Here is a 25,270-nt window from a genome sequence, read left to right as displayed (position 1 = left end):
TTTCACTATTAGAAACCAGCATAATGCTAAAAAAATGCACTTAAATTCAATAAGTGCTTACACAAACGTGTAATGATTGCAGCCTAGGACCCATTGAGCAGCATTTACTGACCACAGAGGTTAACAAACAATAGTCTCTTCTCATTTAATTATCATATAATAATGGCTGACGTTATTAACACTTCAAATACACATTAATATCACTGGCGTTACACTGATTTTAAGTTGGCGGACTTCTCTGCCCCACAATGCAACTTGATGTTAATGTTTTGGTGACGTCAAGTGTAGCTGGAAGCGAAAACAGCCAGTGGGTGGGCTGGGCAGTGGTCCCTTTTTTTAGTGGTTTTACATCGAAAATCACGCCGATACGATTATTTAATACTCGTGTACGAATGTGCAGGCTTAACAGCATGAGTTAGAAACTGTGCTGCGTGTGCGCCAGGTAGGTGGGTGTTGTTTTAATGCTCTGTTTTGGCTGTCCTCGTTCGGCTGTCAGTCTGCGCTTTGTGCTGTGTGGCTAGCTTAATTTAGCTTAGCTTAGCTTAGTTTACAGGGCAGCAGCACCAGGCATCCTGGCGCCTCCGGGGCGCCTGTGAGCGGCCAATGAGGTCGCCTGTTAATGGCCACAGCAAACAACTAGATCCCCTATCTTTTTTTTCCTTTTAAAGAAGGATTTGCTGATAGCTTTGGTTGTTTCTGAATGTTAGGTCAAAACCAGAGGCTGACTTTAGTGTATGTTTGTGCATGCTAGCCTGCGGAGGAACAGTTATAGTACATCAAGTCTTATATATAAAGCAATTAGTCTATTAGTCAACCACTTAAGAACAAACCACACGATTATATTATGTTCAGGTGAAGACATTTATACATTTGGAAGTAATTCATGGTGACTGTCTTTTTAAAAAGGCTTCTGTTTAATCCATTGCACTAATGTATACTAAGTAATGCTTTCTAAGACAAACTGAACTCATTCAGCCTTTATAATTTGTTGTTTCATTTCTGTATGGAGCCTTATGAGGCTCGTCAGATAACATAAAGAGGCTAAATGTAATTATGAGTGTACTCCTCTGAACTCTCAGGCTCATCTTGCATCTTCTCCCCACTCTTAGTGCACTGAAACATGGGTCGTTGCAGTGTCCATGTCCTGCTGCTGCTCTCGCTGCAGACTCTGTCGATATCAGCTGAGGGTCCAGGTATTGTACTCATGTGCTTTTTCATTTATTGTTTGTGAGACTGCTTCTCGCTGCTTTGTGCTCAAGCCTGAAGATTGAATTGCTGGAGATTGTTTATTTGTAGTAGAAAAATAATACCCGGAACAGGTATGGTCTTTAATTTTATGTGTGATATACGACAAAAATAAATAAATAAATAAAATTTTTACAAGTGATGTACTCTGGATTTGGAAAAAAAAAAAAGAAATTAAGATGTAAGCTGATGTGTGGATGGAGCTAACTGTCACAGACTGATAGCAGACTCACTCTCTTAAGGCAATATTTACTTAAGTGGCAATGTTGTACTCATTTTGTAGCGAGAAAATAAGTGACGTCAGATCATTTTTATCTTATTGAATAAAACGGATATGACAAAGTTTAAATTTGATGACATAATTTGCAGTTAAAAACATTTGAGAAGTTGCAATATATATCACTGTAACACTCAGCAACCCAATAATTAAAAACCCAATAATATATTGTGGGTTTAAAGTAATGTGAAAATATTGTATCACGGGGTGTCTGGTGATGTCCACCTACCTTCTATCTCGAACACACTGAGAGTCCATTACCTGTCTTTTATTATGTCTTTTGCTTTATTAGAACCTGTTACCTTTAATTCAAAGTTAATATTGTGAACTTGCATCCTGTTATTTACAGATGGACAGCTGCAGTGTGCATGTGAGGGTCCTAAATGCCTCCACCCCACCCGGTGCCAAGGTACCCAGTGCTTCTCTTCAGTCAAAGTTAGTAAGAGTGGAGTTTTTTTTGAGCGTGGCTGTTTGGACGACGCGGACCAAATCCTTCTCCAGTGCTTCACAGCTACGTCCTACCACCAGGCTATTCAATGCTGCTCCCAGGACAGGTGCAACAGCAATACCACCAGGGAATATCTGATGTCTCTGCTACCATCAGGTGCTTTATGTCTACAAGGAAATTGGACTGTCCTGTAGCTCTTTTCCTTACTATAAATGTTTTTCCCCAATTTCAAACTATACATATCTCTTTTTTACATTTACCCACAGCCCCAGAAGGTGAGCCAGTTCGATATCGTGTGGAGACATTAGCTCTCTTCGTACTTGGCCCAGTGGTCGTTCTGGCTCTGCTGTCTGTAGTATCTGTGCTGGCTTGCAGAAGGCTCCATCATGGACGTCTGCAGAGACTGCAGGAGTTTGACGCTGAGCAGGGAGCCATAGACGGTCTCATCACTTCCAATGTCGGAGACAGCACTTTAGCGGTAAGAGTAACAGAGATAACCATGAAAAGGGATTTGGCCAAAGCAAGAAGAAGGCCCATCTCACGCTTTGTGTTCTCTTCCAGCCTCTGAGTATTGGGATATTTTTCACCTTGAATTAACAGTTATTGTCAGAAGTGTACATACACCCATGGGTATTAACTTTATGGTAATCTTGGCTTTTAATGATTCCTTGGAACTGTTCTTTCTCCAGGGTGGAATAATTGTACAACATAGACATTTAATGACTTTAAAGAACAAGAACTAGGTGCACAAGTCTGAACTTATTTTGGGAGTTTCTCTAAACTACACAGTCAAAAGTAAAAAAGTGTAGTAAAAGTGAGCCTTTCAAACCTAAAAACACTGTGACAACTGCCCAGCATGGAGCTGTCTTGTTGCCTATAGTATTGGTACATTGCACAAAGTGGATGGAATAATGGAGGACAATGACTACCTGCCAACTGTGCCAGTTCTGCAGAAAAAGTGGTGAGATATATTGCCAGAAACATGTAAATGACTACCAAAAGGTTCTGGTCTAGATGTAACTTGGGGCTTAAATCTGGGGCTCTCCATCATTTGACCCTAGAACTGAAGAAGCTTCTCGGATGAGAGGTGAAACATCTTCAAGCAACTTAAAAAAGTCCAGACCCTTTTCTTTCCAAGCTCCTTAGGCTACGATGACCTGGATGAATGAGAACCTTCACAGATATACTTTTCACCCCATGCAGATTTTAGAAAATCCAATTAAATTGAAACTTGTGAACCCAATTCTTGAAGAAGTCATTAAAAGTCCAAAATTGCCATAAAGTTCATGATTTACATACACTGATGAGTGTATGTAAACTTCTGATCACAACTGTAGCTTTCAGCAAGCATATTAAGCATACACCTGTATATGACTCTACATGCTAGTTACATTTGACATGTAAAGATTTATGTTCTTTTTAAAAAAAAAAAAAAAATCTTTGCAAACAAAGCTAAAATCAAATCTGTCTATCTGCAGGACCTGTTGGATCACTCATGTACGTCAGGCAGTGGTTCAGGTCTTCCCTTCCTTGTTCAAAGAACTGTGGCCCGACAGATTAGTCTGATGGAGTGCGTAGGTAGGTATAACACGTAACATTTCAGATTCATATCTGTTTGACTGGCAGATCTGATAAGAGTTCTACTGAAAAGCAAATTGTTCAGATGACATGAAAAAAATCCAAAGTCATGACACATAAGTTATTCATCACGAAAATAACAAATTCTTATCATTAATCAGGAGGAAAGGGATATATTCACACATTAGTTAGTTTCCCAGAAGCGAGCATGCTTATAATTAACGCCACAGGCGATCCTGACTACAGTCATGACTGTACATATCCGTGGAATCTGAGTGATGTCAAAGAGACGGGAGGTCAAATCATCTGTGACTTATTTCAAGAAACTGTCAAAACATTTTATCAGTTCCTTTTTTATTTGTGTGAGTTGTTGACCATGTTCAAAACTGTCACCTGTCAGAAGTTAAAGATAAAGATAATGTCACTGTAAAAAGCACTATAAAATCTGACAGATTTTGATGTAGCTTTCAAATAAAAGTATGTAGGTTACTTGTCTTGGGGTCCTTTTTATATACCACAGTATCATGAACTACAGCTTGTAAGAGTTTGGTTTTCAAGTTTGTGGCTTTGTGCACAGTTGAGCTTTTGATGTGGAAACATCAAATCTGGGCCAAAAGAATCTCACTGCTGTAGCAATGGAATAGAGTGAAAATTCACCCCTCAAATTTTAAAAAGTAGACAGTGATTGTCTTTTTAAAATGCATGCATCTGTATTTTTTTCTTTTCTGACTTCCTGTTTCTTGTCTCCTCTCCTCTTGTGTTCTCTTTATTATACATATATATTTTTTCCGCCAGGCAAAGGACGATATGGAGAGGTGTGGCGAGGACAGTGGCAGGGCGAGAATGTGGCTGTGAAAATCTTTTCCTCGAGAGATGAGAAGTCTTGGTTCAGAGAGACAGAGATCTACAATACAGTGCTGCTGAGGCATGAAAACATACTGGGTGAGTGTGTTACGCTTAATGTTTTGGTCTTGCTGACTGTCCCCAAATTTGGTTAGGCTAACATGTGTGTTTCCTTGCATAGTAATGGCAGCTCCTAATTTTAACCTCAGCTTCCCTGAACTGGAGAATCTCTCAGTTTATTTTAAAGCACTAAGTCACGGAAATCATGATGTCAGCGGGACGGCTCAGGTTAGAGCTACTGGGATAGTGGATATATTAAACAAAGGGATCTTGAATATGGAGCTGCCAGGCTTGAGGAAAAGTGTAAAACCACGAAGATTCATTAATGCAGAAGAGGAGGACATGCAGAGGGTTGGTATGACAGAAAAGGATCCTAGGGACAGAGTGAGATGGAGGTAGAGGAGTCGCTGTGGTGACCCCCTAAAGGGACCAGGAAGTACAAGATGATCTGTGAAAGATAATACAAAAGGATTCAGCAAAATGCAACAGTAATAAGTGTGATTGATGCCAGAGGAACTTGACTTACGTCTGAATCAATAATACACAATTTCATGATATTACCTTTCACCTTTCTGTCCCTTAGGGTTCATGGCATCCGATATGACTTCTCGAAACTCCAGCACTCAACTGTGGCTCATCACCCATTACCATGAAAATGGTTCGCTTTATGACTACTTGCAGCGAGTCGCAGTGGAGACATCAGAAGGTCTGGCAATGGCTGCATCAATAGCGTGCGGCCTGGTGCACCTGCACACGGAGATCTTTGGCACAGAGGGAAAACCGGCCATCGCACACCGGGACCTGAAGAGTAAAAATATCTTGGTGACCAAGGAGCTGCGGTGCTGCATCGCAGACCTTGGTCAGTCACTTTTCTGCTTTTTGTCTCCTCAGAACTGTTGGGATTTTCACCTATTTCAGGGATTCAGATAAACTGTAGGCATGTGATTCACCAGTGCTACCTGCTCAAAAGAGTAAACATAAATTAATTAGATACTAAAAGTACTAAAAAATCATACGCTCATTTCAGGAGACATCAATTTCAGGTCCTGTTATAACACTGTGTGTAACTGCATGCTACAGGGCTGGCCGTGACCCACTCCCAGGCAGACAATCTGCTGGATGTGGGCAACAATCCAAAGGTTGGCACCAAGCGCTACATGGCACCTGAAGTGTTGGAAGAAACCATTCAGACAGACTGCTTCGATGCTTACAAGCGAGTGGACATATGGGCCTTTGGACTGGTGCTGTGGGAGATAGCGAGACGCACGTACAGCAATGGTGAGTGTCATGCACATAGTGCACTGCTGTGGACGTTACAGAGAGTGGTACGCTAATGTGATCACGATGCACTGCTTCATACATAAAATTCCTGCTGCTTGTAATACAGTCAAATACTATGATGCAGTGTGGTGATCTGTGCCAGGCCCTCTGGTTGTCTCTTCATTCCTTGTTGTTTAATTTGTCCTTAAATTTCCACTAATTTTTCTCATTCAAATTCCACTTTCCAGGCATTGTTGAAGAGTACAAACCTCCGTTTTACGATCAGGTGCCAAACGATCCCAGCTTTGAGGATATGAGGAAAGTGGTGTGTGTGGAACAGCAGAGGCCTTTCATTCCTAATCGATGGTTCTCTGATCCTGTGAGTAAGAATCTTTTTGTGTGTCTGTCTGCAATATTTTGTCTGTGTGTCAAAATATTTGTCAAAGGATGAAGGCGTTCAAAAAGGCAGATTTTGGCCATGTGGTAATTATATAGACCTTCTGCAATGTTTATGACAAATACTGACATGAGACACTTTATTTGCAGTAACATCTACACTTACTGTCCATTTATATCGAATTGGACCCCTTTGAACAGAATTCCCTGAGATCTTTGAAGCACAGATTAATGGCCCAGAGATTTTGGTCCATGTTGAAATGATAGCGCCACACACCATATGTGCTCAGTTGGATTGAGATCTGGTGTCTGTGGAGGCCATTTGAGTTCAGTGAAACGAGTAGAACTGCAGAAATTGAGACTCGTCAGATGAGGCAACCTTTTTCGAGTCTTGATGGTGCGGTCTTCTACTGCTGTAGCCCATCTGCTGCAAATGTTGATGTGTTCTGACATGCTCTTCTATATACCTTGGTTTTAACAGCCGGTTATTTGAGTGACTGTTGATATTTGATCTTTTTAGGTCATCTTCTTTAAACCATAGAGATGGCTATGCAAGTTGTTGTTACCAGTGCATTTGGTACCAGTAATCATGTTCAGAGTCTCCTAAGTCACCTTTCTTCTAATTCTGACGCTCAGTTTGACCTTCAACATGAAATCTTGAACATGTCTGGATGCACTCAGTTCCTGCCACATGATTGGCAGATTAGATTGGCAGATTGCATTAACAAGCAGTTGTACAAAATATCTGACATTTTGTCTACTCTCAGCTTTACTAGACAGACAATTATACTTTGCTTATACTAAATTTCTTCAGTCTTCATTTTGTATTATGGGTCTAATAGTTAACTAGAGGCATACAGCTGTGAAACAGTCCATCAAGTATATTGTTGTTGTTTTTTCTGCAATTGCTTAATAGCACCTGTATATGATGACGAACCAACTACTCTTGCTCTTATTTTATCCATGACTCATGAGTGCCTACATATGTGATCATTATCTGGTGATGGGCCAACATCTGAAAGTGCTTGCAGTCACATTGATTCTTTTCAGAATGGATTCATCACTGTATGATGTTTTTATTCATTCTTTCTCCCTCAGACTCTCTCTGCTCTGGTGAAACTAATGAAGGAATGTTGGTACCAGAACCCCTCTGCCAGGCTTACAGCACTGCGCATCAAGAAGACCCTAGACAAGATTCACAGCTCTCTGGAAAAGGGCAAGGAGTCGTGAGAGGGTGCCATGTTTCAGAGGCAGCTGCCTGGTGTCAGGGATTGGCTTCAACAAGACTCCCAGTGTTTTGTTAAAAAGAGAGAGGGAGATTAGGCAGATGGAAAGAGGACTAGAGGAAAGAGGTGTTCCAAGAGTCATTCAGCCTCATCCTTCTCTCACTTTCTCTGTGGATGCCTTCCACCAACATGTTTGACTTGAAGCCCACGCAGACATTTGGACCTGTCGTTTCTGAATAAGCCAGCCTTTGATATGAGGCAAACCAATTGCCAGTGTGTTTCCACCAACTTGAACTGTGGACTGTTACTGAGTGTGATTGGCTGGTATATTATAGGAACCCCATCCCAATGCTTTAATGCCCATGCGGGACTACACTGGGTTTTGCCTTCCAGTACAAACACTACAAGCCTGAGTGTCTACTCAAATTTCTGATCTCCAGCCTTTTGGCATTCTGCTCAGAGACAATCAGAAATCTATCACCCATTTATTACTATCAGCCATCACCACAGAAACACGATGTTCACTTATAAAAGGAAAAAAGAGCCAATCGAATCAAAATTGTTTTTAAACCTTTTTCTTAAAGAAAAAAAAAAAAACACTAGTATGTTATTTATGTATTGAATCGCCATTGCTAACACACTACTGAAGATACAGATTAATGTGCGATGGGTGTGTGAAACTGACTGCATACATATATAGGCATTTACTCTACTGGACTTCCTCTACACGTCATCATTATTTGGACAGGAAATGATTTTTTGAGAAATAGTGGACAAGGGTAGGGAAGAAGATCAAAACACTACAAACATGTTTATTCTGATGGTTTGTGGACTAGAGAAGCAGCAAGTACCTGCCAATAGGAAGTAGTGTGTAACTTGTGATAGGAATAGGAAATGACCTGATCCTCTGTGTGGCATACTTTATAAACTCACTGTGGCTGATTCTGAAAAAGTCTTCTGCTCAGGCAAGGAGGAATCACAAAAGGTTTATTTGTGTTCTAATGTGCATTTTATTTTAAGAGACTGGAGGTGAAATCTAGTTATGTACAAGTTGCCTGAATAATGGAAAAACAAACACGGTCTTCATTTGGAAATGTTTATTGAAGACTTTAAATTTAAAATTGCAGGTGTATGAAGGATTTTGTTTTCAAATGCTGGCTTTGTTTTTTGGGGGGGGAAAAGTTGTTTTGCCTTTTTATATGTAATAAAATATTTACTGCACTCTTGCCTAATGAATGGGGCAGTATGTGCTCTGATTTCTACAAACAAAATTGGAAAGCTTTAATCTGCTACTGCATGATTATACATTCAGTACATGTACACAGTCAGCTGCCGACACCTACTATGGCTACATCCAAATCCAGAACATCTGGATTTTGACAGGAAAACAGCTGGCCACCAATTACAAGCTGTGGCATTCACTGCATAAATGTATCAAACATCAGTTTATCCAGACAACATTTTACCCACACTGTTATACCCACCTGCCCTCTAGTGGCACTCAAACACCATATGAAGGACAGTCATTGTTCATTTGTTTCCTCTGAGAAAGTGGAATTTTTTTCTTTTCAACCTCTAAAACCTGCTGAATATTCTATAGAATATGGAGTGCATCAGACTAAGGCTACTCTATCAGTGCAAGTAACAAGGGTAGTTAAAATATTTAAACTGGAACTTCACTTGCGCAGCTTGCTAAAGAAGATATCTGTCTGAAAGTAATGCTTTGTAGAAAATGAAACTACTTTGTCTTTTCTTTTTTGCAAGACTGGGTTTTGTGGCTTGTGTGACAAATAGTGTTTCTTGAGTGAACTGTCAGCTCTGCACCAAATGTGTGAAAAGCACCCTAACTGCACACACACGCCATATAGCGGTGAGGTAACTAAAGTTTAACTCAAGCATGACCTCTGCGTACATCACTGCTTCAGGTTGTCTGGTAAAGTCTTGTACGGGTTGAGGATGCCTTTGGGGTCCAGCATAGCCTTGATGTTACCCATCAGTGCCACAGCCTGGCTCTGTTTACTGTAGTAAATGTAGTTCCTCTTTTTCAGGCCCAGTCCATGCTCTGCACTAATGCTCCCACGACAGCTGGCTGTCCATTCATAAACAAATGGCTCAATGGCAGCCAGGAGAGCAGGGTCTTTAGACGGAGAAGTGACGTTCAGGTGGAGGTTACCATCACCTACAGGATAAGTAAGAGAGAATTGGATGATAGCTGACAGTAGTATGTGTATAGAGCATGTGCAGATCATTTTATCAAGTCATCTTACCTACGTGTCCGTATCCCACCACACTTTTGACCCGGTTTCCCAGATGCTTCCTCATGTCTGTCACCAGCTGGTAGATCCGTTCCACTGGAAGGGAGATGTCATACTTGTAGGTGAAGCCATCGTGAGTCAGTGCCTCAGTGACACGTTCACGCAGTGACCACAGAGCCTGAGAAAATGGGAGCAGAAAATATTTTTATAATTCGGCATTATATTTACCTATGCAATTACATAAAATGATCTTGGATCAATCTTGGAATACTCAAGTTTCTTCACTGTATGCAACAGAAGCATATTTTTTCCAATCATGTCCACCGACCTTTATTTTTGCTTCCTCAGTTGCTACCGTTCCATCACTGACCAGCGATGATGTCATTGCCTCCTCAAGAAAGTTGTGGAGTTTCTGCGCATCGTGGGTCGGGTCAGATCCCGAAGTTTCAATGACGATGTAGAATGGACAGTCTGCACAGCAAACGGAAAGGGCAGGTCTGCGTGTGCTCACTCGTTTTATAGGATCGTTACAGATGTGTGTGTGAGAGAGAGAGAACGTGCTTATACCAGATATAGGATTGGGTAGATTGAGATGTGTATTCAGCAGCCTCATACATTCACTGTCCAGGAACTCGAAGGCAGACAGAATTTCTCCCAGCATGCCTTTGCAGAGCTGAAATGTTTTCAGCAGCTGCTCAAAGGTCTCACAACCTAACAGCAGAGATAGACACATGAGTTTTGTTGCTAATCTCCAAGAAAAGCAACGCATTTAATGGTTTGCAAAACTTTCTCTATCATCTTTTACAAAGGTATATCTGAGAAGCAAATAGAAAATCCTACCCAGGAAAACAACATTAACAGATTTGGGTTTCCGTGGACAAAGGACGGACACTGCAGTAATGACTCCTAAAGTGCCTTCAGACCCTATGAAGAGCTGTTTGAGGTCATATCCTGTATTATCTTTCCGCAGGGTGGATAAGCAGTCCAACACCTGCCCATCTGCCAATACCTGCATGTGTTACAGATTTGAAAATAAGCTTTACTTTTTTGGGGGGGAGAGTATCAAAAGTCCAGCACTCACCAATTCCAGACCCAACACAGTCCCGTGTAGGGACCCATACCGCAGCAGCCGGAGACCACCTGCATTGGTTGCTACATTGCCGCCAATTTGGCAACTGCCTTTTGCCCCAAGATCCAGTGGCATTATATAGTCTCTCTCCTCGAGGTAGAAAGACAAGTTCTCTAAGACACAACCTGCCTGACAGGTCAGAACACCTGAGAGGGAAACAAAGTGATCTTTGAGAATTTTCAGCACAAGTAACCATAAATCAAAAACACATGTCAGGTATTTGTCAGCCTATGGCGAAGCACTTCTTTTGACTTCAACTTGTAAACTTACCAGAGATACTGTCAAAGTTAAGGATTTTGTTCATTAGAGAGGTGGAGAGAATTATCTCATCATAAACTGGCACGCTGCCACCAACCAGCCCAGTGTTTCCTCCTTGAGGGTTCACCGCCAGATTACGACTGTTACAGTAGCTATAGGAGAAAAACAAAACATGTGAAAAAGTCTGATGACTAGATAAACACCTTTCTGTTGATTTGGTTACCATCTACCTTAGAATTTGTGATACTTCCTCTGTTGTCTGAGGTCTAAGCAACACTTCACTAGAACCTGCAGGACATACAACAGAAAAATGAGCCATCAACACCAGTAGATTATTATTATGAACTATATTAAGGATTCAATTGTAGCCTTCACCTCTCACAGACTTTAGCCAATCCACATTACTAGGCTCCACCAGATCAGGGTCAACAATGGTTCTGCCTGCTAGGATCTTCCTGAAAAAGGCCAGATCTTCCTCAGTTACTCTGCAGAAAGGCAACCTCTCTGGTGCTGCAGAAGGAGATACTTTAGACCCGTCTGCCCCAGCATGTAGCTTACGAGTGGAGGCCAAAACCTGCTCTGAGCTGCAGGTCAGAAAAGGACTGTGAAAGTCAACAGGTGAAAGAGTGGCTGTAGATCGTGAGAGCGTGTTGTAGTCGTACAGACATCTCAGAGCTGTCCTTAGCCTTAGTGCTCTTTTCAAAAGTCCTGCCATGACTGTAGAGACAGGCGGCAACACAAGCTGCAGAAAACAGGTGGGACAAGAAGAAGAGTTGGATATTTTTAAAAGCATTTTTATCTTGTAGTGGAGTTGAAAGCTTCTAGTTATTTTGTCTCTAGTCATCTGCAATGTTAGGATTGTTAGCTAGAAGTTAACTGCATTTTCTTTGCTTCAAAGACGCAGAAATAAAAAGCCAACCTTGATAAAACTCTACATTGGTGGCAATTCGTTGCATCTCTTTCTGCATCCATTCATAAACACAAACAGCAATAGGAGATAGAAGATATATGAGGTATAAGAGACCTAAGATATGAACAGCTTTAGTAAGTGCACTAACTAAAGCTGTCTTTTTACATGTGTTTTGCAGCAAATACGCTTACTTCCCAGCAGCAATGCATCTTATTACCCTCTTTGCATGTTTTCTTCTTGCAAATATCACCACCTGAAGCAGCTGCAACTTCAGTTAGCTTAGCTACTTTGCTTAGCACGCTCCTTTCCGATATTTCCGAATAACGGCTTCATTTACTCACCAGAAGCGTTCATTTAGCAATGTGTGTCTTTTTTTCGCGTCATGAAAGTCACAAAGTTCAAGGGCAGTTCATTTACATAAACATGGCACATCCCGTGTTTTTAGCTTGCTAGCAAGTGCATGAAGCTGCTTACTGAGGTTGACAGTAAGAAAAAAAAGCAGAGAGGAAAACGGACCAATCAGAAGCATGTTTTCAGATTGACGCAATGGATATTAGCCTATGGGTGGGAGCCTTTCTTTATTATTAAACAGAGTGATGACTGAATGTTTAGACTGTTTAGAGAGAAAATAATTAATTACAGACCTTTTTCATTTATTGATTAATTTAGAACAGGACCAAATGAATATACTTGTGAATCTAAAACTAATCTATAAAACTCTGGAGCATAAAAAAAAAAAACAAAAAAAAAAAAAAACAACAACACCCAGACAACTCAAGGGATGAACCACACATCTTTGTTGCAAGCTTATGGCAAAAGCACATTTGTTTCCCCCCCTTTTTAGTTGATCTGAAAAGATGTCAAAGACAACATTTTACAGGCATAAAGTAGTATTTCTGCATCAAAACGATGATTACCAAATACAGTGTCCTTTTCATCTTACATCATTCATTACTCTTTTATTTGGTATTTAGAGTAAAATTACAGTAAATAAGGAGAAGTATCACACAAAATGAGTACAAACAGATTTATTTGAATCTCAGACAAAATCTTGGGTAATGCATCATGCATTCTGTAAAGTACACAGCATGCAACTACGTCTTTTCATATTTCGATTCCTTCCCAGAAACCGTATAATAACGTCCTTCCAGACAATTAAAACCTATTTTAAATTTACACTTTTACTGAAGCTCGTGCGGAACACACATTCCCTGATTACAACTTAAAGTTCACATGACATTCAACATAACAGTCTTCAGTGATCCAGGAAAATCACCTGAAGCACAGTACCAGTGGAATACTATGAATCGAGTCCAGTTGGAGCGCAAGGCAAAAAACTCGGCAGTCACAGCCAACTGGCAAGACTCGTAATCTCACCAAACCCGAAGAACAGGACGGATTCTTCTCAGGACACATCTGCGTCCCAGCTGCCATCAGACATTAACCTTCACCTGCCATTTGTATGAGCTGTCTGGGTGGGTACAGCGTGTAGTTTATTATTCTTTCATGTTTATAGTTTAAACCTCAACACTGATGTGTTTGACAGAACATGTTAGTAAATACTCAAATTGATTAAATTCACACAAAAAACCCAAATCAACGACTAAAAGGTGTAATAGGGATGAGAATCTCCAAATGTTTTTAAGGCTTTTCACCTCATTTCCTCGTGTGTTTGCATTTTGAGGAGTAAGACCCTAGCTCTAGGTTTTAGAGCAAAACTACTGTTACTCCCGTGTTGCTGCAGTAGCATCACTTTGACCACTTTCAAAGAAAATCCCTCATCTTGCCGTCCGATCACTCCAGCTCCTCACAAAAGACTTAACCTCGCCAACAATCGCAGTAGATCTAATGATACTATATTTAGCCATTAAGACCACAGACCTAAGCATGATGGCACTGAGCTCAGCAGCATGAATCCCCTTTGGCTGGGGATCTTTGTCGTACTTGTGAAGTTCACTCGTCATTCCGAGTTAGGCTCTTCAGTTCAGAGCGGCATGCTCCGCACGGAGCTGCTGCTGGTCGTACTCTGATATGAGCTTCTTGATGTGTGCCAGTTTGTTGTGCAAGTATTCACAGCGAGCCTTGTCCTGATTGTAGTTTGGGTTGGACTGTAGTGAGGAAAGGAAAACTTGATTATTTAAAAGCGGTGGTTTAAAAAAAAAAAAAAGTGGGGAGTTTTAAGAAAGTCATTACCTTTTTAATTTTCCGATACTCTTGAAGAATTTGATTTCTAACCGTCTGCCAGGGAAAAATACAGAAATAAAGATTAATTTAAATCAAGTCTGTGAAAAGTTGCAATATAATCCTTATGTGACTATAAGATCACAGAAAAACTATAATACATCACTGCTTGTCTTCATGGTTTTGTTTATTAGGCTTCAGGAACCATGACCTAACAATTCCCCCCCCCCAAATGCTGGTACAGGGGCCCCATTGTGTGTGAACGTTTAATATAGGAAAAATATGACTGAATTTGCCACATATACACGTCACTGCTCACTTTAATAAGTACACCTGTTCATCTGCTCAGTCTAATAAGCCAAAAATAAATCCTTCACCCATAGTGGCAATTCTGTAGGTGAAAATGTCTTACTGATGTTAGAGGTTGCTACTTTGGGGATTCCCAAAGCAATGACTTTACAGGCCCAACTGCTTCGGGCCAACAAGTATAAAGAAGAGCATTGCTGAATGCACATGTCCAGCCTTGAGGCACATGGATTATAGAAGCAGAAGACCTAACTTGTTGCCACTACAGGAAACTGAGGCTACAATTTGCGTAAGTTAAACAAATTTAGGCGACAGGTCGTATTATGGTGTGGGGGATATTTTCTTGATACATTTTGGACGTCCTAGGAACAACTGAGCATCATTTAAACAATACAGCGTATTTGAGTATTGTTACTAACCATGTCCCTCCCTTTATGACCACAGTGTACCATCTTCTGATGGCTGCTTTCTGGAGAATAACACACTGTCACAGAGCTCAAACATTATCAAACTGGTTTCAGTTGTCACTGCACTTAATTCTGCTTCCGGTCACCAGATTTCAATCCAATGAAGCACCTTTGGGATATGGTGGAACGGCAGATTGACATCATGGATGTGCAACCGATAAATCTGCAGTAACCGTGTGATGCAATCCAACACGGACCAAAATCTCTGAAGAATGAAACTATGCCATGAAGAACCAAGGCTGTTCTTAAGACCAAAGGGGGTCCAACCTAGTACAAGTAAGGTGTACCTAATAAAGTGGACGGTATGTGTCTAATGACTAACTACAGACAGCAAAGAAAGATGAGAGGATGTTTATGCAAACTTCCTCCATTTAAAAAAAAAAAGAAAAAAAGAAAAGAAAAATAAAGACTTTCTGTACATCTACCTTATATTTATGTGATTCATGGTGGAGTTGCTTGAGTTGTGTGTCCAAATCCATGAACTGCTGCGTCACGCTGTCAATGCGAGCGTGTAAATCTCGATACTCATTGTACTCCTTGTTAAAGTCCTGTTTGTAACTTTGTCTCTGCTCGTGGCTACAAATCACTGTGTACTTCCTGTGAAGAGGGTGGGGAAAAAAGAAGAAAAGGAAATTATTAAATAAAAGTGCATTAAGACAAGTAAACAAACCCTTTTGACCATTGCAAATACTTGTTCAAATGAATGATGCTTACAATAAATAGTCTGGTGTGTCACTGTCCACTCGAAGTGCATTAGAGTCAAAAAAAATGTCAGCCGGCTCTGAAAGAAAAACAGAAACATGTCAGCTAAGTGAAAAACTAAACAAGCAGCACATGTGCTGATGAGTCAGCAGCCATTAGGCCTCACCTGTGCAGTCCAGAGAGGCTTTGCTGTTTGGATGCTCTGAGCTGGGTCTTTTTCTTTTCTCCACCCTGTCTCTCTTCTTATCCTTCTCCTTGACAAATGAATACAAATCCAAATTAGCAATGTGTCACGTCAAATGGAATAACTATTAAAAGACAAATAAGGAGCAGTTTCTCACATGGTCTCTGTGTTTGTGTTTGCTCTTCTTCTTTTTTATTGCATGTTTGGTAAGATCTGGCACCGTTAGAAGGGACGGGGGGCGATCCGAGTTATCCTGAGGGTGATCTTGTGGAATTTCGGGTTCTTTCGGGGGAGCGTGAGGTGGTTCTAACCTTTTAGCCACCTTTTCTTCCTGCTGACAGACTGCTGACAAGGAGTCAATAAGTCTCTGAGGATCAAGCGATACTCTTTGCTTGTCATCTGCTGTGACGTCCTCGTGAGCTTGTTTAGAAGGCCTCGTTTTTGACTTGTCACTGGCTGCTTTGCTGGAAAAATGGGAAATCCTGGGCTTCTTGGAGGCCAAAGGGTCAGTGTATTCCTCTGGCAGGGAATGCTTTGGACGGTGTGCTGGCGAAGAGTTGGGCGTGTCTCGCAGTGGGCTGACCTGGGCCTCAGGGACAGCGAGGAGGTTCTGTTGCGGTTGAAACAGTCGCCTGCACAGAAAACACAGGGCATCAGCTTTAATTAGCATTTCCCTGGAATCCATTCTTCTTTCTTGCATGTGCTGTACAGTGCAATGCAACAGCAGAGCCCTCCAGATAAACACATAATAATAATAATAATAATAATATGGTAAAAAAAATAAATGATGCAAGTGTGCAAGTGTTAAATGTTTAAAAAGTCTAAATCAAAAGCACCACAATGCTATGCTTTTAGAAGCTGCCTTTATTTCACTCTGTGATCAAGCATATCCCATAATTCCCCTGACTCTCCTTCTTGGTTAAATAGCCTTTACAGAGCCTGGAGGTGTCCAGTGGCTCATTGTCCTGTTATTTAAATAAATAAATGTCCCACTAAACAAACCAGATGGGATGACGTGTTGCTGCCAAATATGTTGTTTAAATGTTGCACTGAATCCTGAATAAGTCGCCAACACCATCACACCTCCTCCTCCATGCTACGTAGTGGGACCCACATATGCAAATACCATCCGTTCACCTTCTGCTTCAACCATACAGGCCTAATTCATGCAGTCTCCTCCGAAGGGCTGACGGTGACACAGATCAGATAATTAAACTCTAAGATGTGGCCTCTTGCTAACTGAATTTATCCGCAGCACCAGAGCACTCGCTGTGAGAATAAGTTTCATCAGAGCCTTCGATCGCTGTGCAACTGCATTTGAAGAGAATTTCAAACTAAGACTGGTTTATGCAACCTGAGTGCTTCCTTCTGTATTATGAGTAACTACAACAGTTGAATAGGGATGTTTGCTGAATACGAACACCATCTCGGCACAATTCAACGAAGATGATATGAAGCTGGCATCAAGGATGATCATGAATGGCTTGGCACAAAAAAAGGGAACTGATTTATTATTATTTTTTTTTTTAAATGTCGATCGTTATCATCAGCCAAACTGTTACGGTAAACTTTCATTTTGGTTCAGAATTTCACAATCGCTGCATCTCCTGTCCAAATATGTCATTTCATACTCTCGAATTATCGCAGCAGCTTAAAAAAAAAGAAAAGAAAAAAAAAACCTACATATGCAGGTCTGAACTGTTGCTGCCAGTGTAACGGTTGCTTTACATAAACATGCAAAAACATTTTTTTGAAACTGACTCTATTTACAGAAACACAAATTTGAGAAATTACATCACTGCAGAAAAGCAACCTGTAACCCTCAAAAACACTTAGACATAATCACTGAACTCTGTAAATCACTAAAGTGGCAAAATCTTCAAAGTGATGAAAATGAACTAAAATGCCAGTTATTTCCATTCCTTAAGCTTAACAAATTATAATGAAGAAACGTAGGGCCTGAGAGCTCTGCAGTAGTCATAAAGTATGAAAACAGCAGCAGGTACATCCTTATCTAAGTTACCTGACAAGGATGCGCTTGAGGAGCTGCTGGTCTCCAGAGGTGTAGCCGGGCCAGTCCTTCTGCAGCTCCTTATACAGACTGTCCTTCAGAACATATGTGCTGTCTCTACTATTAAGCTGAGCGACCTGAACACAAGCATGCACAAAAACAGGGGAGAAAAGACTTAAGACAACTGTTTTTGAGGAGTTGACTTAAGAGTTTGATTCCCAAACCGATCCAAGTGTGTTCATATTCTTTACAGATTTGTCAAAGGTTGCAAAAACATAATCTTGATATTAAGGAAACCAAGAGTCACGTGCATAAAGGCAGTTTTAACACAGTCTAATGCTTGCATGTTATGTTTGTATAAAACCGGAACAGAAATACCTCCATTAGTACAGAGTCCAGCATGTTTTTGTCTCCTGCTGTCAACCCGTCTTTCTGCAGTCTCAGGATCAACTCGGGCCTCCTGTATGGCCTTAGAGCCAGCAGGTGCATTACTCTCTCCCTGAGGGGCTTATCTTGCAAATCACAACTGCTTCTCCTGTTTGATGCACAGGCATCTTTCTTCGGCTTGGACGCACCGACTCCCTTCTTAATGTTGCTGAGAAGAGACGAGTGTTTTGGCTTGGTGAGTCTGGCCAGAGCAGGGGCTGGGGCTCGCACGGTTACCTTCTTGCCTTCAAAGAAACAGGAAATTTTTTTACATCAATGACATCAGGGGAGCACTTCCTGTGATTTCAATCATCAAAAATAACCTTGTGCTTCATTTCCTAACATGTATTGCTATTTCCAGACAGAGAAGCAAAATCAGATACTGAGGGGGGAAAAGGACTTTCTTCCTGAACTTTCTCCAAAAGCAGAGATGTGGATAAACACAAAGACAAGACCTCATTTCACCTTTCAGAAACCCACATTTAGGTTACGAAGCTGCATGCACACGCATCTCAGTGAGCAAAGCCTGCTGTCTAATTTAAGAAGTAACCACATGGTTGCACAAGCCTGTTGTAAGGAAGTTTTTTTCTCTTTTTAAGGCTTCCTCTGAAATGACAGAATCAACAAAACCCATCTACATATATACGTGTATATTTATCTGCCCTTTGGGTGAAAGCAGTTGAGACTCAGGCTATAATATATCAGTTCATACGGAAATGGTTTGGTGGTTTGTAAAGAAGAAGAAAAAAAAGCTAAATCATTGGTTTCATCGTGCACATTCATGTTTGAGGAACATGTGCAGAACGCAGTTTCTGTATGTGCATAGAGACCATGTATTATTTAAAACCACTGTATCACATATAGAAAGTTTACAGATAGCTACACAAAAGGACAAAACATGCAGGAGAAAACAAGACAGGCCGTTACTATGTCACTGGTTACTACACATGTTGCCAAGGCAACCAATGCAATATGGCTGTCTGTGCTTATAAGCACAGAACAAATTTTTCTTCAGGCCAATCTTCTCGCTTAGCTGGAGTTATCTGTTGTATAACCGAGTACGCTCTGTGGACGTGCAAGTGTTTTCTATACTTCATACCCTGGTAGCGGCTTCCGTGTTTGATGACAATGGCCCCTCGGCTGCGCGTCTCCTCCTCGGCTTGGGCCATGCTCTGACGAGCTTTATCGTACGACTCATCTGTGGCTTTGACTGTCATCTTCTTCTGAATCACCCCGAGACATGACAGCTCCTCGGCGGCACTGAGAGGAGGGGGGAAGACACCGTGTACAGACAGCGACCTGACAGTGCTTTAACGACTCCTTGCAAAGGTTATCCGTGTCAAATAAAAGATTGTTTCTCAGGACGCAGTTGCTTTAGGTAGTGTTCAGTTAGATGCATGCTGGACTACTTGTCTGCCTCGCCAATACATGACATTTAAATCCACTTCAGTGCATTTCTATGCTTATGCAGTCAGGAACCCTAATTTTTCTCTGGCATTTAAAGGCAGAGAAACGTTAGCAGCAGGGTAACTTTCACACAGCAGCAGGGGGCAGAGACATACATTTGAAAAGATTAATACTCATTGAGGCAGTCAGTTATTTCTACATCTATAATACTAAGTAAACATATAATCATATAACCACCTCAGACAAAACAATACAGTTAAAGCCTTACAACTCTATTTTAATCTGAAAACCCTTCCTATATCGAAACTGATGCTTTTTGCTGTCTTTACCTGGTGCTGAGCTGTTTGATGCAGTCAAAGCTTCCATGGGGATTATCACGGGCAACATTAGTTACACCAAAGGTGAAATTCCTGACTTCATCTCTATTTTCCGAACAAGGGATGGTGATTCTCTGTAATATGAATAGGGAAAGAAGAAAAAAAGCAGATTGAGATTGAAAGATTGAGATTTATCAGCTTTAAAAATGTGTTAGGATCGCTTTGTGTCAGCAGTAAGCTTTCCTTCTTACCCCTTCATTTCCACTAAAACAGATTGTGGGTTGGGCCGACCAGCCCTGTGGTGGGGGGAGAAAAAAAAAAAAAAAAAAGAAAGAGAGAAAACATTAGATGTGTGCATCTTTAAAACCCCACAAGCATTAACATACTGACTCGTTTTCTCACAACCCCCTTTGTATGAGTGCTTCATTTGCTAACGTTGACAACGTCAAACAAATGCTTAACCTTAAACTTGTGGAGTCCAGTTATAGTTTCCACAAGGTTATCAGATGCCACAAGTATAGTAAAACAAGCCCACACATATACATATAGAGCAGGGCAGCAGAGGATGTTTTGTGGTCTGCACTATTCATCTGAATGCTTCTGGCTCCACCTTCATTGTGGTTTTCTGGCTGCTAGTAGCCCATTTTCATTTTGTTTTGTGTACTGTTATTCTTCGTAATTGTGAACAGCATTTCAGAGAATTTTCCAACATCTTTTTTTCTCACAACCCCACACCAGCTTGCAAGTGAAGGTAGTATCCCTTCTTTTGCAGCAGCCCAGTAAGGGTCTGATTACAGGTCTCAAGTGCTACAGTTGGAAGATTATTTATGTATTCATTTATTTATTTATTTTTGAACAGGGTTATCAATTTAGAAAGATGTGAGCTTTCCTAATTAGCTCTTAACCTGCATAGTGCACACAAACTGTATATAAAAGATATAAGACAATGCTGTTGTGACATCATCCATTGGTTAGCGAGGCCCATCCCTCTCTTGCTGTCTAGAAACGGCACGTAAACAGCGAGGGATATGATGGAAAAACAAGGGAGATATGCCACTTTACTGTCCCTCTGGACACTTATTGAATCGTGCTGTATTGAATAAGCTGTGAAACTAGTAATTGAAACCATAAAGTTATCAGACAACCATATAATAAGGGTACAGATCAAGTGAGCAGCAGGGTCATTTTCTAGTTTCAGGAAGAACTGGACTTCTTCCTGAAACTAGAAAAGTCACCTCCTGCTGGCCATTAAAATGAATGCAGGTTTAAGTCACTGTTAAGCTCTGTACTTGCTTCACTTTCACCACCCAGAAGCTACTTCCCCCTCCTACTTAGGAATCCGAAAGAGAAAAAGAAACCCTACACCCATTGCGTTCATATCAAGAACAAACCCAGTCCTATTAATAAACTCAGGATATTAAACAAGCATGTCAGGTATTATTTGAGTGCTCAGTTCCCATTTAAACAGATGGGTACATGCACCATTGTCTGCTCCAGGTCCTGCTGCTCCTCCATCCCCTTGCACTGGCTAAGGTCAATAAGCAGCTCCACAGATAAAAATATGATGAAACACAGTATCATCTCTCACAGGGAGCGAACTAGCCAAAGTGACACGTTTGCAGCAGGGATGGAAAGTATGTGATGACTCGATTCTGACCTTTGCATAAGTCCACCTGTTGATGAGTGCAGAGAAAGTGAGGTGGCTGCTAGTACAGAGTAAGGTGTGGAGGTGTTTTTTGGGTTTTTCTTTTTTGGTATCTGTGATCCAGCCAAGTAGGATTTGAATAGACATGCTTAAAGCTAAATAAAGAACCTAAATGCATGCTCAGAAACAATGATATATGCATATTACAGCCTGCTCCTCATCAGGTGCTTTCCCCCCTCGATCTCATCACAGCTGTATTTAGCTGAAAGGACATGACATGAGCAGCGTGGTTTCCACCTTTCATCAGAAAAGCTTGTAGCTGTCATTTCTTCACTGAGGAGTTTCCTATCTGTATTAGGAGGAATTAGTGCATTGAGGAAGTGTACATGACTGTTCTTTGCTTTACACTTCCTGCAGCGTCTGATTCATTTATGATTAACTGGGTCAAATGTTTGCCTGAGTTCGTCCATCTGTCTTCTGATCTTTATGATATTCAGCAAATTAAAAAAAGAAAAATAAACCACACAAGTACTCCATGTCTTTAAATCCAATTCAGAATATCCTCCCACAACTAACCTCCCTTCCTCCCCCCTACACACACAGCCTGTCCTCCTTTTTCCTCTCTCCTCTCCTCGACCCCGGCACTGATTAGCATTCCTAGTACTTTGCCAGCAGCTTGTGAGCAGTGGGCCAGCAGCTCGTTACAAACATCAGCACACAGGGAAACGCTTCTGCGTTGTATTATGCAACATGTATTTCCATTTCATAGCTTGAAAAGGGGGGAGCTTGTAGGAGTCAACAACCGGGGAAGGTAGTGGTGAACTTCGGCCGAAATTTAAAGCACACACAAAAAACAAACCCGCGTTTAGTATCACTTCGTCTTTTCCTTTGTTAAAAAAACCCAAAAATTGTTCCTTTGACAAAGTGGTACGTTAAATTTAAATGCCAGTGTACTTAACTAGTAATTATTTGAAGAGAAAATACTTTAGAAAATGACCCACCTTGCCGTTTTGGAAGGTATTAATGGCTGTTGCCGCGCTGTCAGTGAGTTTTACGTGAAAAACGGAGATGTTACCGCCGCGGCTCAGTTTGCCGCTGGACAGCCCGTAACACTGGTTCTCCTTTAACGCCGACATGCCGCCGCAAATCCCGCCCTGCCAGCCTTATTCCGGACCGCACGAATCCGACATAAATAAACAAACATTGGCCAGACGGTCCGGAGAGAGAAAGAGCTGAACTGCACCGTGTGGCTGCTCCTCCGCCGCGCGCTATTCTGGAGTAGATCGCATTACGTCATGACGGCTGAAGTCAGAGCACATTTTATTGGCCCACCGACATAAATAAACCATTACGTAGGGCTTTACGTAACCACCTCTACTGTTTTTTCTACTTCCCCTCTCACTATGCTAATTCTCTTTCTTTGGCATGTTGAGGGTACTTTGCACAGTGAGTGCGAGGACACAGGTGATTTTGTTTCGATTCGTTTTCAGCGATTTATAAACGGCTGGATGGAGATTTATCTGAGCGAAATACTGAGATACAAGTATTATTAATTTACGCTGATTTTTTGGGTACTTTTTTATATGTCAAGAATAAAAGGGTGTGAGCAAGACAAACCTAATATTTTAAGCAATGATTGCTATGCATACAGAATAAACAATGTGTTTAGAAATCAGGAAGTTATGCAACATTATTTGTGATCTAGAAGTTATACCAGTCTGGTTAGCACGTTTGTGCACAGCTATAGAGAGGAAGTAGGTTTTCTCTAACCACCTTTTCTTTTAAACTACATTACAATTTGAGTACAATTTGACTAACTGACAACTACTCTGTTGTAAAAGCGGACTACACATTAAAGTTCCAGTATATTAAAACAAATCTAATCACAACATTCAACTTAGATTAAACAAAAATGGGATGCAAAATGGTCACAAGCCATTACAACAACAACAACAACCTTTATTTATAGAGCATATTAAAAGCCTTAGGCATACCAAAGTGCTTTACAAAAAAAAACAATAAAATAATACAGTTAAGAGCATTAATATCAATATAATAAGAACAGCAGACAATGTTCACAGTAAAAAACCACTGATAAAATGGACTGCAGCACATAGATTATAGCAGACCCAGTGCCGCATGATAGAGAACACCAAGAATGAAGGAGTAGTAAAAAGTTAATGCAATAGGTCGCAGTTAACAAGTCAGCATTTAACGGGTAGAGAAGGCAAGTTCAAAAAGATAAGTTTTAAGGCGTGCTTTAAAAGAAAAATAGAATCAGACTCCCGGATGCCATCGGGAGGCTGTTCCATAACTCAGGTGCAGCAAAGGCAAACGATCGATCGCCTCTAGATTTCAACCGAGATCTGGGCTGAACTAACAATAACTGCGAGGATGACCTTAAAGCCCTGGCAGGGACATAAGGGTTTAAAAGTTCCTTAAGATAGGTTGGAGCAGTATTATTGATAATTTTAAAAGTAAACAGCAAAATTTTAAATTGAATGCGGTATTTGATAGGCAGCCAATGCAGCTCAGCAAGAACAGGAGTAATATGGTCAAACTTCTTGGTTTTAGTTAGAATATGTGCCGCAGCATTCTGAACTGTCTGTAATCTGTGTAGAAGGGTAACATGGAGACCAGAATAGAGTGAGTTACAGTAATCTAGTCTTGACGTTACAAAAGCATGAATGAGCTTTTCTAAGTCATTATACGGGATATAGTGTCTGGCCCTGGAGATAAGACGAAGCTGATAAAAACTAGATCTGACAACAGCAGACACCTGTTTATCAAGTTTAAAGGAGCTGTCAAACAAGACACCCAGATTCCTGACAGTATCAGAGAAAGAACTAGTAAGAAAGCCAAAGGCATCTTGAAGTTTGGCGCGAAGGGCATTACTGCCAAAAATCATGATTTCAGTCTTTTTTTCATTGAGAATAAGAGTATTTGCCAACAGCCATTTCTTGACCTCACTCATGCACTCACGAAAGTTATTTAAAGATAAAGCGAGATCATCATTTAACTCAAAATAAATCTGGATGTCATCCGCATAATAGTGAAAAGCAATGTGGTATTTCTCAAAGATAGCACTTAAAGGAAACATATACAGTGAGAAAAGGGTCGGGCCTAACACAGAACCCTGGGGGACACCACAGCAAACAGGTACAGGGGGAGAGGAAGATGAGGCCAGATGTACCGAAGAGAGCCGATTGGAGAGGTAAGATTTGAACCAGTCCAAGGCAGTGCCCTTAATGCCAACAGAGTGCTCTAATCTTGCGACTAGGATGTTATGGTCAACCATATCAAATGCAGATGAGAGATCCAATAGAACTAAAACAGAAGGACGACCATTATCAGCCATAAATAAAAGATCATTAAAAACACGAAGCAGCGCTGATTCACTGCTATGATGTTGTTTAAAGGCTGATTGGAATTTATCATTTATATTATTCTCGTCCAGGTAGGTCTGCAGTTGAAGTAGAACCACCTTCTCAAGGATTTTAGCCAAGAAAGGAAGCTTGGAAATCGGTCTATAGTTGGCAAAATCACTATGATCCAGGTTATTCTTCTTTAAAACGGGTTGAATAAAAGCATGTTTAAGAACTGAAGGTACATAACCAGAAAGCAAGGACAGGTTCAATAGACAATAGACAGGGTCCAATTACATTAAAACAATCCTTGACTATACGAGATGGAAGAACATCATGTACACAATTAGTATTGTTTAATTTCTCAGTTATAC

At 40.9% G+C, this 25,270-nt stretch overlaps 3 protein-coding genes across 4 annotated transcripts; 1 reads left to right on the top strand and 2 right to left on the bottom strand.

Moving 5' to 3' along the window:
* Nucleotides 1–271: 271 nt before the first annotated feature.
* Nucleotides 272–8,509, top strand: acvr1l (activin A receptor, type 1 like). Of its 2 annotated transcripts, none has more exons than XM_040041880.1 (10): nt 272–442; nt 1,110–1,193; nt 1,872–2,126; nt 2,237–2,448; nt 3,449–3,548; nt 4,344–4,490; nt 5,035–5,310; nt 5,532–5,729; nt 5,960–6,090; nt 7,206–8,509. In XM_040041880.1, exons 2-10 carry the CDS (start codon nt 1,121–1,123, stop codon nt 7,335–7,337), a joined length of 1,524 nt encoding a protein of 507 aa, XP_039897814.1. In that variant the 5' UTR covers nt 272–442; nt 1,110–1,120; the 3' UTR covers nt 7,338–8,509. The 2 variants fall into 2 exon arrangements, with proteins under 2 accessions (XP_039897814.1, XP_039897815.1); XM_040041881.1 differs by having other exon boundaries at nt 272–446.
* Nucleotides 8,416–12,517, bottom strand: d2hgdh (D-2-hydroxyglutarate dehydrogenase). Its single transcript, XM_040041879.1, has 10 exons — nt 12,227–12,517; nt 11,351–11,717; nt 11,206–11,263; nt 10,988–11,127; nt 10,670–10,863; nt 10,429–10,597; nt 10,156–10,299; nt 9,917–10,059; nt 9,601–9,766; nt 8,416–9,512 (listed from the first exon to the last, which is right to left on the bottom strand). The coding sequence occupies exons 2-10, from the start codon at nt 11,688–11,690 to the stop codon at nt 9,247–9,249; spliced, it is 1,620 nt and encodes a 539-aa protein (XP_039897813.1). The 5' UTR covers nt 11,691–11,717; nt 12,227–12,517; the 3' UTR covers nt 8,416–9,246.
* Nucleotides 12,518–12,898: 381 nt separating this feature from the next.
* Nucleotides 12,899–22,823, bottom strand: LOC120739905 (RNA polymerase II elongation factor ELL-like). The gene is made up of 12 exons (XM_040041878.1): nt 22,533–22,823; nt 20,138–20,182; nt 19,899–20,020; nt 19,262–19,422; nt 18,115–18,407; nt 17,749–17,873; nt 15,883–16,357; nt 15,708–15,795; nt 15,554–15,620; nt 15,265–15,436; nt 14,079–14,123; nt 12,899–13,993 (listed from the first exon to the last, which is right to left on the bottom strand). The coding sequence occupies exons 1-12, from the start codon at nt 22,665–22,667 to the stop codon at nt 13,865–13,867; spliced, it is 1,857 nt and encodes a 618-aa protein (XP_039897812.1). The 5' UTR covers nt 22,668–22,823; the 3' UTR covers nt 12,899–13,864.
* Between the last annotated feature and the right edge of the window lie 2,447 nt (nt 22,824–25,270).

Source organism: Simochromis diagramma, unplaced genomic scaffold (genome assembly GCF_900408965.1).
Source record: "Simochromis diagramma unplaced genomic scaffold, fSimDia1.1 OVJJ01000304.1, whole genome shotgun sequence".
Taxonomy (NCBI): domain Eukaryota; kingdom Metazoa; phylum Chordata; class Actinopteri; order Cichliformes; family Cichlidae; genus Simochromis; species Simochromis diagramma.
Note: the sequence above shows the minus strand (reverse complement) of the source record. Positions and strands in the feature narration are given on the sequence as shown.

Excerpts from the sequence above, each read along its gene's own strand:
- acvr1l (XM_040041880.1), top strand. The coding sequence starts at position 1,121 with ATGGGTCGTTGCAGTGTCCATGTCCTGCTGCTGCTCTCGCTGCAGACT. Across the intron at positions 1,194-1,871 it reads GATATCAGCTGAGGGTCCAG|ATGGACAGCTGCAGTGTGCA; the intron begins GTATTGTACTCA and ends TGTTATTTACAG. Across the intron at positions 5,730-5,959 it reads GAGACGCACGTACAGCAATG|GCATTGTTGAAGAGTACAAA; the intron begins GTGAGTGTCATG and ends TCCACTTTCCAG.
- LOC120739905 (XM_040041878.1), bottom strand. The coding sequence starts at position 22,667 with ATGTCGGCGTTAAAGGAGAACCAGTGTTACGGGCTGTCCAGCGGCAAA. Across the intron at positions 17,874-18,114 it reads TGGACTCTGTACTAATGGAG|GTCGCTCAGCTTAATAGTAG; the intron begins GTATTTCTGTTC and ends GCTTGTGTTCAG. Across the intron at positions 13,994-14,078 it reads AGTATCGGAAAATTAAAAAG|TCCAACCCAAACTACAATCA; the intron begins GTAATGACTTTC and ends TCCTCACTACAG.
- d2hgdh (XM_040041879.1), bottom strand. The coding sequence starts at position 11,690 with ATGGCAGGACTTTTGAAAAGAGCACTAAGGCTAAGGACAGCTCTGAGA. Across the intron at positions 11,128-11,205 it reads GAAGTATCACAAATTCTAAG|CTACTGTAACAGTCGTAATC; the intron begins GTAGATGGTAAC and ends TTTCTCCTATAG. Across the intron at positions 10,598-10,669 it reads CTGTGTTGGGTCTGGAATTG|GTATTGGCAGATGGGCAGGT; the intron begins GTGAGTGCTGGA and ends TAACACATGCAG.